Source organism: Carassius gibelio, chromosome B9 (assembly GCF_023724105.1).
Source record: "Carassius gibelio isolate Cgi1373 ecotype wild population from Czech Republic chromosome B9, carGib1.2-hapl.c, whole genome shotgun sequence".
NCBI classification, from domain to species: domain Eukaryota; kingdom Metazoa; phylum Chordata; class Actinopteri; order Cypriniformes; family Cyprinidae; genus Carassius; species Carassius gibelio.
In genome coordinates, this window is record NC_068404.1 from 9,093,346 (window position 1) to 9,107,586 (window position 14,241).

General features: G+C 36.5%; 2 protein-coding genes across 2 annotated transcripts in view; one reads left to right on the forward strand and one right to left on the reverse strand.

Moving 5' to 3' along the window:
• Positions 1-10,133, forward strand: part of uxs1 (UDP-glucuronate decarboxylase 1) — a 55,119-nt gene extending 44,986 nt beyond the window's left edge. The window contains exons 12-15 of the mRNA XM_052565601.1: positions 7,853-7,913; positions 8,852-8,909; positions 8,993-9,096; positions 9,388-10,133. Coding sequence (XP_052421561.1) covers positions 7,853-7,913; positions 8,852-8,909; positions 8,993-9,096; positions 9,388-9,519 — 355 coding nt within the window. The 3' untranslated portion in view covers positions 9,520-10,133. The remainder of the gene's footprint in view (positions 1-7,852; positions 7,914-8,851; positions 8,910-8,992; positions 9,097-9,387) is intronic.
• Positions 10,134-10,644: 511 nt separating this feature from the next.
• Positions 10,645-13,585, reverse strand: ecrg4a (ECRG4 augurin precursor a). The gene is made up of 4 exons (XM_052565602.1): positions 13,415-13,585; positions 12,400-12,444; positions 11,973-12,136; positions 10,645-11,305 (listed from the first exon to the last, which is right to left on the reverse strand). Exons 1-4 carry the CDS (start codon positions 13,482-13,484, stop codon positions 11,156-11,158), a joined length of 429 nt encoding a protein of 142 aa, XP_052421562.1. The 5' UTR covers positions 13,485-13,585; the 3' UTR covers positions 10,645-11,155.
• Between the last annotated feature and the right edge of the window lie 656 nt (positions 13,586-14,241).

Below are 14,241 nucleotides of genomic sequence, written 5' to 3' on the forward strand. Positions count from 1 at the left end.
CATTCCTGAAAGGGCTGGCTGTTCACAGAGTGCTGTATCAAAATATATTCATAGAAAGTTGACTGGAAGGAAAAAGTGTGGTAGGAAAAGGTGCACAAGTAACAAGGATCACAACAGCCTTGGGAAGATTGTCAGGAAAAGCCGATTCAAAAACTTGGGAGAGTTTCACAAGGAGTGGACTAAAGCCGGAGTCAGTGCATCAAGAGTCTCCACACTCAGACCACTTCAGGAAAAGGGCTACAGCTGTCACATTACTAGAATCAAGCCACTCCTGAACCAGAAAAAAACGTCAGAAGCATTTCACCTGGGTAAGGAGAAAAAGAACTGGACTGTTGCTCAGTGGTCGACAGTCCTCTTTTCAGATGAAAGTAAATTTAGCATTTCATTTGGAAATCAATTTCTGGAGTCTGGAGGAAGACTGGAGAGGCACAGAATACACGGTCCAGTGTGAAATTTCTGAAGTCAAAGATGACTTGGGGTGTCGTGATGTTGCTCCATTGTGTTTTATCAAGTCCAAAGTCAATGCAGCCATCTACAGTACCTGGAGATTTTGGAGCACTTTATGCTTCCATCTGCTAACAAGCTTTATGAAGATGCTGATTTTCTTTTGCAGCTGGACTTTATCACCTGCCCACAGTGCCAAAACCACTTCCAAGTGGTATGCTGACCATGATATTACGGTGCTTGATTGGCCATCCAACATGCCTGACCTGAACCTTACAGAGAACATATGGGGTATTGTGAAGAAGAATATAAATAACATCTGACAATACAAAGGAGTTAAAGGCCACTGTCAAAACAACCTGGGCTTCAATAACGCCTTAGCAGTACCACAGGCTGATTGCCTCCATGCCACACCGCATTGAAGCAGTAAATTGTGCAAAAGGAGCCCCAACCAAGTACTGAGTGTGTAACTAAACCTGCTTTAGAGATCATTTCTGTTTTGTAAATCTTTTTTTTTTCTTTGAGAAAATATTCACATTTTTTGAGATGCTGAATTTAAAAATGTTCTAAGCTGTAAGTCATAACCATCAGAATTAAAGGAAAACTCTTGAAATATTTCAGTTTATGTGCAATGAATCTAGAATATAAGAACGTTTTCTTTTTTTAATTAAATTACAAAAAAAAAAGAACTTTTCCATGATATTCTAATTTTTTGAGATGCACCTGTATATATGTACTTGCATATAGCTATACACACCTTTAAAGTTTTAAATGTACTGCATTTCTAATTTTGTGTGGCCTTCATTTTTTTGTGTCAGGAATTTTGTAATTGCCTATTGGATTTGACCATCACATGAATTTAATAATTTGTCCACCTACAGGGAACAGGATGGCAGAAATATTCTCTAAATATATTATAGCGCTGTTTGTATGTGATATTTTGAGTATAATTTAATGAAGCCAGTTTCATCTAGAGGTATATGGCTGCTTTGGCTCCATCTTTAGAAGACCCAACACTCCTATGGGGTAAGAGATCAGAGCCATCATGGCTTATTTGATGTCTCAGTATCTCAGTAGAACAAACATTCTCCTGGTTGAGCAAAGTTCACTTAATTAGGAGGACTGTGTAATATAACACACGGGATTGACCACAGAATTTTCTACGGACCACAGTCTTAACTGACAGACATTGACTGAGTGTCTGAAGGCTCTGCTCAGCTTTTAACTATCTGTTCATAAATGAACTATTGGCCACCCCGCTGAAGGAAGTGTTTTTGGCATTGATAACACTGGGGAGTTCATTAAACTCCTAATTCGGGTACATTCAAACAGCATAATTCAGAGGGGAATGTAGGGTAAGTACATACTTGTAACTCCACAGGTACAGTTCATGGCTTTGCAACATTACCACTCAAAATAGGGTGCATTTGAAATTTAGAGGAAACTTTTCCTTTATACAACCTTTAAATATGTATACAAAAAATCAGGAGTCTTTTTAACAGTTGATGTGGTTTAAAGAGCCAGTGAGATGAAAATTCTAAGCTTCTTATCACGGTTTATAAATCCTGTACAACAGGTTTAAATCCATCCAAGGTTAAAAAACATTGTCATTTTGTCAAAATATCATTTTAAAATTACCTCAATTCTCAGAGATCCCCAAACGGTTCGCGCGAAGCTGTTCAAAAGATTCAGTTTCCTTAAACCCCACCTTTCGGTAGCATACTGTGTTCTGATTGGTCAATTGACATAGTCAGTTTTGATTGGTTGTTCTGCACACACCTCCACGGTAAACAATGCGTTAGCATCTGTTTGGGGTGAATTATGTCTTATTCCTCTCACCGCGAAGCAAACAGTAAAATAAAAAACTTGAACAGTCTCGCTGCTTTTTCTTCTGTGTGGGTGTATTCAAGCCACGCACTTCAGTTTGAATCTGAATAGGGGGTTCAGTGTGGGGGCGTGGTCACGAAGGGAGAAGTGAAAAACGGACATCGCGTTGTTTTCATATGGATTACTTTATGACAGAATATCTTCAGCACTTGTTTAGTTTTAAAGTAGACATGTCAAGCTTTCTATAGAAATTTCTCTCATGTCTCTTCGTTGAGTATTCACGGAGTTACACTTCATTTTAATGACGTGTTTGTAAATCAGCGCAGTCAAAGGCTGCAGACAGCACACATACAAAAGGGATTTGTTGTACTGCTCTGGTATTGTGGTAAAAATTAATTCTGTTCTTCTGATCTTCATTCTTTGGCAGTGAAAATAAAACAAACTTGCCTTTACAATTAAAAACACACTGTCTCCTCGACATGATGCTGTCACACCAACCAGAGCGTCTGTGTGGGGGGTGGGGCAGGTCAGAGTTCCGTTTCTCCCAAGACGGTAGGCGGAGATTATTATGCAAAGTGCTCCTAGTGACGTGCATAGAGATGGGCAAAAGATTTGAAATCTATAACGACTCGTTTCAGCGATTCAGAGTCGACTCCGTACTTTAGAAGCCAATAACTTTATAAATCGTGTACTTTTTGGTTTAATTACTTTGCACATTGTTTACACTGATGGACAGCTACATCATACACTGTAATCCAGGTAATTTTTGATTTCCCATCTGTGTGGCTCTTTAAGATTTTTTTTTTTTTTAGAAAAATTTTCCTGTAGTTAAACTAGCAGATCAACATGCACATTTCCATTACCCTTAATATGATCATTCCTCAATGTACTATAACCGCCAAGAAAATCCAAAATCCATTCAAATCCATTGCCATGTCTTATCCTAAGAGGAAAATTCCATTTCACAATACTTTTTTTTACTCGACATTTATGAAATATTGCCAAAGTTTTGCAGGTCAACATAAATGTCAACATTACACAGGGAACACCTACTACCAGGGACCCGTTTTTATAAAACAAGTTAACCAAATAAGCCAAGCTTATTTCAGTCTGACTTAATCATCAGTTGATCTGGTTCAAAATAAGTCTGACTAATTGAAATAAGCCCTCATCCTCATGTCGTTCCATACCCTTAAGACCTTTTAAGATATTTTAAAGAATCATTCGATGTAACCCGGATCTTCTTGAACCAGTTCACCAAATCGAACTGAATCGTTTAAAATGGTTCGCGTCTCCAATACGCATTTATCCACAAATGACTTAAGCTGTTAACTTGTTTAATGTGGCTGACACTAAACACTAAAACAAACCAATATCCCGGAGTAATTCATTTACTCAAACAGTACACTGACTGAACTGCTGTGAAGAGAGAACTGAAGATGAACACCGAGCCGAGCCAGATAACGGGCGAAAGATTGACTCGTTCTGATGCACTAATCTAAATAAATAAAGAAATCGTTTAACCTTGACTTTCAATTTTGAACTTTTAAATATTTGCCTTGGCAAATATTGATTCTGAATTTAAACAAATTGTCATTCAGATAATGTCTGACATTTTGCCTTTAAATTGTTTTTAGCATTGTATGCAGATAGGTCTTTCGGACAGCAGAACCTTGACCTTTAAAAGAAGAGCATAGTAAGATCAGAAGATGGAAGAGATCATGACGGGCAGTAGATAAGAGCAGGATTAGCCAAACAAACCAGATTAGAAAGTTGTTGTATCACATTTAAAACAAGACAGTAGCACCAAATTAACATACTGAAGGTGTCCCATACAAGCAGCATGTAGTGTCACTCACTGTCCACAAACATGGTACCCTAACCCCATACCATCTTGGCCATCTTATCTGTGATGTTTCTCACTTATCTAAGTCTTCTTAAAATCTGCTTTTTTCTCCTTTGTGGTTTAAGAGATTTCACTGCCTGTTTTATCAATTTTAATGGCATTATTGTCCATATGTAAAGAAAGAAAGATGCAGCCTGAGCTGCTCTTATATACTTACTAGTAAGGTTGTCACAATACCAAATTCCATTAGCTGACATCAATACCCGTGTAATTGCACAATTGTTGTTGCTAGTTTTAATATCAAAAGTTAACTATTTATATGCATATGGTCTGGAGGAAAAGACATCAGTCAAACATCACACGAAAGAAAGGATGAGATGATCATAGGTAAAGTGAACTCATACATAAACATGGCACTTGTTTGAAAACTTGATTTCCACAAGCCCTGATATCCCTCTCAGGGTCAGAGCCCACACCGCTCAAGGAGATAACACCGCAGCTCTGATCGGTTTCATCGTAAAGATATATACGGTGGCGTTATCTCAAATAAGCAGTGTACACTCAGTGAAGAGTAGATGGACCGGTATGATTGATCTCATGTTGTTATTAAAGGGAAAGAGACCAATTCTCATCTATCATTCCAGCTGTATTGACAGATTAAAGTCAACTCTTGTGGCTCATGTTTGGCGCACATCGAAAAGAAATAGTTCACCCCAAAAATGAAAACTCTGTTCTCATTTATTCCCTCATGTTATTCTAAACTGGTTGTTTGTTTGTTTTTAAACATGGAACACAAAAAGTTAATAATTATAATTATTGGGTGAACCATTCTTATGACTTTGAGTAAATTCTCTCTTTTTTTTAAGTGTTTGCCTTTCTATTATTAGCAATACAAAGACAGATGCTAAATACTTTGCCATATACCTTTATCATTCAGCAAACACACATCTATATCATCTCAACAAGTCTTGCATATCATTTTACAAACCTGGCAAACTTGGAGAATCCAGCTGTTAGATCTTCTGAAGTGTGAAACTGTAGTTTCTGCATTGGATGGGAACAGGAGAATCCCCATTTCAAACTTTGCTGCTCAAGCCCTTCTATTATTGTAAAACTGTGGGGATTTTTTTTTCACCCATTTTGTTATTTGCCAGTCTAAAATGTTGACACTGATGACTGAGAATAACAATACCTCGTCAGAAAACCTTTTCTTAATTAAGCCACAGGTCTAATTCATGTATGAAGCGCAAATGTGCAAGCAATGTTCACACTTTGAAAAACCACTAACCGCAAGTAAAAGTAATGGTGATATTTGACTTAACATGACTGTTTCTGTCAACCCCCTCCATGCTTCATGCAAGAGTGTAAAGCACACAGCTTGAGAAGAGACCTGATAAGAGAATGTTCTTTATGGAGCACAGTTTTATCTGCACATAATGCTATTCACATTATACTGCCCTATATAATAATAAATTAATAACTGCCTTGCACAATATGAATCTCTACGTGGCAGCACTCAGCTCTCTGCTCTCTTTTATAAATTCATGTCAGGCATTCACTTTTTTAGACCTTTATTAATTGTTAAACACACATGATGGAGAAAGATGTTAAGAAATATAAAGAAATATTTGAATATCATTTGATTGTAATGCTTTCCAATCAAATGTGATGATGTAATGTGATAACTGGCAATGAGTCTTTCACATCGCCGTGGAGGAATTTTGTCCCACTCTTCTTTGCAGAATTGTTTTAATTGAGCCACATTGGAGGGTTTTCGAGCATGAAAGGACTGTTTAAGGTCATGCCACAGCTTCTCAATCGGATTTAAGTCTGGACTTCAAAACCTTAATTGAGTTTTTCTTGACCTGTTCAGAGGTGGACTTGCTGTTGTGTTGGGGATCATTGTCCTGCTGCATAAAGTGCTCTTGAGCTTGAGGTCACAAACTGACAGCCAGACATTCTCCTTCAGGATTTTCTGAGAGAGTGAAGAAATCAAAAAGTTAAACTTAAGTTGCATCAGTCCACAGAATATATGCCCAAAGGTCTTGGGGATAATCCAGATATTTTTGGGCAAATGTAAGATTTTGTACTGGACTCTGCAGATCATAATCGTGTGCATCTATTGCCCACATACAAAACCGTTTCGAGGAGAGAAAAGGTGCAGATAAAGGACATTAAAGTCTGGGATGCAGACTCAGTGCTCTGCCTGCAGGAATGCTTTATTAGAACATGCTCCTACAATCCTGTTGATTCTAATCATTTTGCTGATGTAACATACTCATATATTTTGCTTTCTGTAGAAATATGATTATTCCCTGTAAACCTGTTAAGGTTTACCCTAATAAGAAGCCATGGGTTATCAAATCTGTTAATTTCAGCATACAGAAAAAGAAACCGGGAGTACCCTCTGATCTGCATATAGCCACTGAGGAACTTAAAATAGAAATTCAAAAAGCAAAACAGACTTACAAATCTGAATTGGAGAATATAATGGCAGCAAATAACCTTAGCTCAGTCTGGGCTAGTTTGAAAACTATAACAGGCCTTCAGAATATACAGATCAGCAGCCAGGTTGCACTGGAAGGGTTTAATTCACCAGTATATTGTATACCAGACAGTTACAGCGGATGACTAACTCAATTCTAAATGATGACTCTCATCCTTTGAACAATCCTTTTTTCCCTTAAATAATCATTTTAAAACTGCATTTGGTATTTACTTGCATAATATTTGTATAATATAAAAATTTGATTGATCTGAATCTTAAAAAAAAGAACTGGAAGGGGACAAAAATCTTTTCGCGGCACTGTACGTACACCACACATGCACGCACGCATGCATGCATGCATAAATATATATATATATATGTACACACACACACACGTATACATTGCCACTTGAAAGATTGTGAACCCCTTGCAGAATCTGAGAAAATGTAATTTTAACAAAATAAGAGATCTTACAAAAAGCATGTTATTTTTTTATTTAGTACTGTCCTGACTAAGATATTTTACATAAAGGATGTCTACATTTGGTCTAAAAGACAAAAAAAGAAAGGAAACAGCTGAAATTATTTAAATAATGTAGGAACGATTATAGATCGATCCAAAACTATTATTTGTAAGTAACTAGTTATTTTTACAACAAACCATTTGTCTACGCTGAACCATTACTGTGTCAAGCAGCAAAACTGTTTCACTTGACACAATAATGACTAATCAAAAGATTTTTGACAATCCATACAGTCACAACGAGTGGCATCTTGGATCAATGAAATTGCACAGTACTACAAGGTCAAGTGCTTAGTTTAAAAGCTCTTAAGCATCATGATTTACACTTGACCTGCACTGCATTAGACTGAATGGACTGGATGTGTGCTGAAAATCTTACATTGAATTGAAAATCTGATGTTGAATCTGAAGCTTTAAATGGCTGTGCTGGTGTGTTAGCGAGATCTCTGCTGCCCCGCTGTGTTCATGCCCACACACACTGAAGGAATTCACATATGTGTGTCTGAACCCCCTGAAGAGAAAATCAACTGTGACTCATTCATACAACCAGATTTGCAGATTGCCAAAAGCTTATATTGAATAATGAGTTTAAATAGTTTATCATTTTATTTCCATTTCATTAATTTGCTCGTCACTTCAGATAGTCATAACATCTGCATTGTTCTTTCCCTGTGCTTCGTCCTGATGTCACATACTCTGGTTTAGTTGTTTCTGTTTTCCCCAGTGATCTGGTGAATGGCCTGGTGTCCCTGATGAACAGTAACATCAGTAGTCCAGTGAACCTGGTGAGTTTAGCATTTGCCTTCAGAAACAATTCAGTAATTTGGGGTTTAGGCCTGGTTTTCAGTTTTACTTTAAGGTGGAATGTCTAGTTATCATTTTCTCCTTAGAAACTGAGAAGGAAAAACTTCCTAACTGAGGCATCAGTACAGGTTTATTGTAGTTAACATAACTTTCAAATAATTAACTTCAACTTCAGCTAGTTATAGCTATATATATATATATATATATATATATATATATATATAATTAGTTTTATATACAGTTTTTAATAGTGTTACTTCACAGCTATACTATTGACCGTTGTTATAGTAATTAATATTAAACAAAACGCACACACAGGCAATTTGGTCATTTGATTACATGAAAATATGTTTGTCATGTTTACACAAGTACATTTATGCTATATGAACTGGATAACTATTATAAATCTAAATCTCTCCTCTTTTCTCCTCTCTTCTCCTCTTTTCTCCTGTTCTCTTTTCTCCTCTCCTCTTTTCTCCTGTTCTCCTCTCCTTTCCTCTCCTCTCCTCTTTTCTCCTCTCCTCTCCTCTCCTCTTTTCTCCTCTCCTTCTCTTTTCTCCTCTCCTCTCCTCTTTTCTCCTCTCCTCTCCTCTTTTCTCCTCTCCTCTCCTCTTTTCTCCTCTTCTCTTTTCTCCTCTCCTCTCCTCTCCTCTTTTCTCCTCTCCTTCTCTTTTCTCCTCTTCTCTTTTCTCCTCTCCTCTCCTCTCTACTTCTCTTTTCTCCTCTTCTCTTTTCTCCTCTCCTCTCCTCTTTTCTCCTCTCCTTCTCTTTTCTCCTCTCCTCTCCACTTTTCTCCTCTTCTCTTTTCTTCTCTTTTCTCCTCTCCTCTCCTCTTTTCTCCTCTCCTTTCCTCTCCTCTTTTCTTCTCTTCTCTTTTCTCCTGTTCTCTTCTCTTCTCTTCTCTTCTCTCCTCTCCTAGGGCAATCCAGAGGAACACACTATACTAGAGTTTGCACAGCTTATTAAGAGTCTAGTTGGTAAGTAGAAACTTTATAAAATTGCAAATGAGGTTTAAGAATCTCTGAATAAATTAACAGCACGCCGCTGATTGTCTCCTCAGTGAGCCGCAGTCATATTCAGTTCCTTCCAGAAGCACAGGATGATCCACAGAGAAGACGGCCAGATATCCACAAGGCCAAAATGCTTCTGGGCTGGGAACCTGTGGTGAGCATCATGAATATTAGGACAGTTTTACCTAAAACTTTGTGTATGTAGATCTTTTTTAAAAGATTTACTTTTATTTACCACATTAAATTTGTTCCTAGTAGTAATATTAATAAGAATTATAGAATTTTTCTGAATATTATAAATGATTTATATTAATAATCAGGAATATTAATAGGTCTAACTGTAGGCACATTTACATAGTAAATGAGTACACTCAAATATGGTTGATCCGATCATATTTGTAGTCGGAGCAGTCGGTTTAATAAGATGTGATTTGTGTGTTTGCAGGTGCCACTGGAGGAAGGCTTGAACAAAACCATCCAGTACTTCAGCCGAGAGCTGGAGCATCAAGCCAACAATCAGTATATACCCAAACCCAAAGCTGCGCGGATGAAAAAAGGAAGACCCAGACACAACTGATGAATTGTGTTGATCTCAGGGATGCTGGGATACTGAAGGACCTTAGACGTCCAGCAGCCATTTTATGGCGTGGGTTTCCCGCCTCCCGCTTTCAGATCCATCTTTTTGAGAAGAAAAAAAAGAGGAATTTTTCTGATGTTTTTCCCAAATGTTTTGAAAAGCAGCTCAGGCAGAGAGCTGTCTCTAAAGAGTTTGTTTTTCAGTCAAATGTGCCTCAAAGATATCCGATTTACAGACTTTGCCTTGCACTTTGGTTTGTCAGTCGTCTGTCTGTTATTTAAAGCAAGCTTAGATCTTCGTGTGCATTTTTTGTTGTGTTTACATTCTGTGCCGTTTTAATTGATGTGATCTATTTTTTTATCGTCGTCAAAGCTAGCGTAGAAAATTATGGAAATTAGCGATTGCAAACTATTTAAAGATCTCGAATGTCTGGTCTGGAGCAGGAAATTTGAGTACACGGATGAAAAAAAAAAGCTTTGGAAAATGTTCTTTCTGCTTTAAACTTTGTGATGATTTTGGGCAAAATCTGCTGTTACCTTTGTGAAACTTCATACAGAACTTTGAACCTATAATTGACTTCAGGTGAAAATATTTTAATAAAATATTTACTGTGACTTTCACTGTATTCTGTTTTTAATCTCACTTTCTCTGCCCTTCTGCTTAATGAAAAGTTATTTAACATTTTAAGTGTATTTATCAAATTTTATTTTATCTATGTATTCCCATGTATATCTCTTTTCTCTGTTCACTACTGATTTTTGTCCGTGTTGTGTCGGCAGACATTTTTGGTTTGTTGACAGTGCATTTATTTGATAAAAATTTAAATTAAAACAATCATATTGTGCAATGTTAATACAATTTAAAATAACTGTTTAACTATTTGAACACATTTTAAAGTGTCATTTATTCCTGTGATGCGAAGCTGAATTTTCAGCATCACTCCTCAGTGTCACATGATCCTTCAGAAATCATTCTAACATGGAGATTTACTTCTCAACATTTCTTTTCGTTTTATAAATAGTTAAAAATATATTTCGTAGCATTGTAAATGTGACTTTTGATCAATTTAATGCGTCCTTGCTGAATAAAAGTATTAATTTCTTTCAAAAAACAAACAAACATGAATGATATGAAAATGTGATTTTTATTGTAACTCTTTCCAGCCTTTTGAAAACAGCACACAGACACCGAGTTCACCCAGAAATGATTCGCTGATCATTTACTCCGAACCCCTTAGGAATTCTTTTTTTTTTTTTTTTTTTTTTGAATAACATCATTCTTGTTCCTTTGCGTGTAATGAAATTTATATGAAAGAAGACTGGGGCTGTCGAGCTCAAAATATGATTTGACAAGATTATTGCTAATGACCTGAATTTCTAAAAGTCTTTTCTTCACAAAAAGGTATCATATGGTATATGACAGTGGTTTTCAACTCTATATGTTAATTTTATTATATTTTTCCATTATTTTTTGTCATTTTCAAATAAATGATGGCATTCTTCATTTATGTGTGAATTATTAAAATTGACTTTTTCCCTTCGTGATTTTCATTTACAAAAGGAAGCACACAGTACAGAAGGAAGAAGCAAGCTGGTGCCGCTGTGTGCTAAATCAGGGCGGTTTTGTCTTCGTTGTTTTAGTAGTAGTCGTAATTGACATTAGCCCCGTGTCTGTAAGAGCCGGCGCTGCGGGGCCCCATGGGAGAGTTTTCATCATAGTGATGCTGGCGACCCTGGTCACTGGAGCGGTAGTAGTCCATCCAGTAGGCCAGATCCGTTTCAAGTCTCTGAAGGAAATGAGAGGAAAACGGTTCAAACTGAAATATAAATCCCAGAAGTCTGAAACAAGATATCGCATCACTAAAACATTTACTGACACACCACAAACATCAAGAATCACGCAGGTGAAATGTACAGAGACAGTGTTGTATAAGCTATATCTTTATGGAAATTGGTTCAGCTGAACTTAAAATAGCATATTAGTTACATTTCAGTATATTAAATAGATATTAAATACTAAAAATATTAAAACCAGCCAAATTGAGTATCAAAAGTATTGAGTTATTCATCCTTATATTAAAAATGTACCTGTTTACATTATATGTCTCTATATTAGACAAACACAAATAAATGAATAGAAGCTGCGGTTCTGTAATGAAATAAGCTTGATATTTTTTGGGAGTACCATTATACAGAGATGGCATCAAATGGTAGTACCATGGTACCTATAGCATGATATTTACATTGTTCATGTTCAAAACACCACAGTACTTTTTGATACTTTGTTGAATGTGCCATATAGGCTATAATGTAAAGTGATATGACTGCTGGTAAATCAAATTTTGGAAACAGTAATAATATTAAAAAAATAATAATAATGTTGGTTACTACAGTAGGGCTCCCCCTGGTTCCCACCCTTGCAGGCGTTTTTAGGAAATGACAAGAAGCACTCACTGCTTCATCATAGCCCATGTACATGAACTGCTGGATCCACTGCTGAACATCAGGGCGGCTGCGGTCCCACAGGTTCCTTTTGGGTCTTTTAAGGGAGGCCAGGAACTGTTTGGCCCTGGAGGGAGTCACAGCCACAGCTGCAGCTGGCTTTACATCACCGTCCACTAGTGGGCGACAAAGACAACCACAGCAAGTAGGGCTCACGGAACATCCGGGTACACCAGGGGGATTTTTAGATTAGAGCGACGATTGGAAAACAAGTTTTCAGAAGATACTTAAACATACTTTTATGTTTTAAATTTACAAGATTTTGGCAGAATTAAACAAAAATGCATAATATATGCAGACATGTTTTCAAAACATTTATGCTAGATAGAAAAGTCTTCCATGTCCTTAAATTGGTGAATATTTTGACAAAAGAAATTACCCTTTTTCATCAAGAGTTTTTCCAGAGTGTTCTCACTTGCGACATCTAGAAAATATCAAAAACTGAATTAGAAGGATTTATATATTTTATACATTTTTAATGTAGGCCTATGTTTTTTTTTTTTTTTTTTTTTACAAATTACTACAATGAATTACCATATAATTTACAATGACATTATTGAAAAGAACATTCCCAAAATTATCTGCGTTGACACATCACATAAGATTATATTTTATACAAATATTATTATTGTTTTTTTTTTATTATTATTATTTTTTTTTTTTGTAAAGTGTTTTGTGATAGGCTACTGTATATTTTGGGTTGATTAGTTAATGTTTATTGCATTGCTTTTTAGCATCAGACATGTCATGCAGACCACAGAGAAATTCTGATTCAACATGGGGTTTTCTACTGTAATCACATTGTGTTTGTTTATTAGGCTCTCAGTGAACATATTTACTCAAAACCATAGAGAATACAAAGAAATATTTATCAAGATGTAAGAGAGGCAAGCACCTTCACAAAAGAATGTCCTTCGAGTTCATAACATTCAGCTATGTTTGGTATTTTCAAGACTTCATTCAAGAACTGAACAGTTTTCATGCATTCAATCTCTCTGTGGAAAGTTTGACTCAATCAGACGCTACCAGACGGGGGGGAAGGGAGCAGGATCATAAGCATATGTAAGCGATTTCAGAACTGTTTATTTTTCATACATTTTGCATCTGTCCTGCTTTTACAGCTCCGTTCACACATTTAACATGCTGCTTGATGATAAAAAAAAAAGAATAATTTGTCTTTAAAGTGCACATCCACAGACCAAACAATTATAGAAATGTCTGCCCACAGTACCTTTATTGACCTTTCCCACCTCTTCTGCTTACAATATGAGGTGAAGGCTTCAGACAAAACTAGACTGTGCAAGAAACTTTTAACATGCATTTTTGAAAGAAACAAAAAGTGAGCTGCTAAGTGCAAGAAAGGACGAGGAGGGTAAAAAGAGAGAAGAAATTACCCGAGAGTGCCAGTACTGTCAAAAGGGTCACGAAGGTGAGCAAGCGCAAGTAAAACTTTTCAGAAACCATGATTTCTTGTCTCCTCTGTCGATTTGCACAACACCGTTGATCTGCAAGCGAATACACAGAGAGGAGAGAGGAGGAGAGAGCCCGAGGGAAGCCCACGCAAACGTTCTCAACGGAAACTGCAGCTGGCAAATGACTGTAAACCAAGTCGACTAGCAGAAAGACCATGTCTCCTTGTACATATAAGTGCTTACACATGTGCAGCGTTAGTATTTTTCCACATTATGTGGGGTTTCAGCTTTTCATAGCCAAACTACTGGTCTGAATTCTTTAAACCTCCTCATGTTGAGTTATTTTACTGTACTTTAAAAACCGTTTACACTTGGAAATTGCTAGAAAATGTCACCCCAAAAACTTACAAAGAAATGACAAGCAAGAATTAAATATGAAAGTAGAAAGAGTGAAACTGCATTTTCTTGAAAAACATCCTCCTGCATCATATTTGATAAATCGAACCCAAGTTTCTTACTAAGTTTGGGGTGCTTATTTCAAAAAATAGTGCATGTCTTCTGTGGCATGTCACACTTTCTCACAAAATGTGATGCTTTTTGTAGCATTTTTCTTTTGAAATGTTTTTTTCATCTCTTAATTATAACTTCCACTAAGAATGAGTCAGGTTATATGTTACACAGTATTTATGTAATCCTCAATTTTCACATGTATTAATAATTGTAATAATAACTCGTGCAAAAATCCTGATTGTTCAGTATCAGGAAAAAAAATGCATACGTGTCCCAGATGTTTTCTGGTACATCTGTTG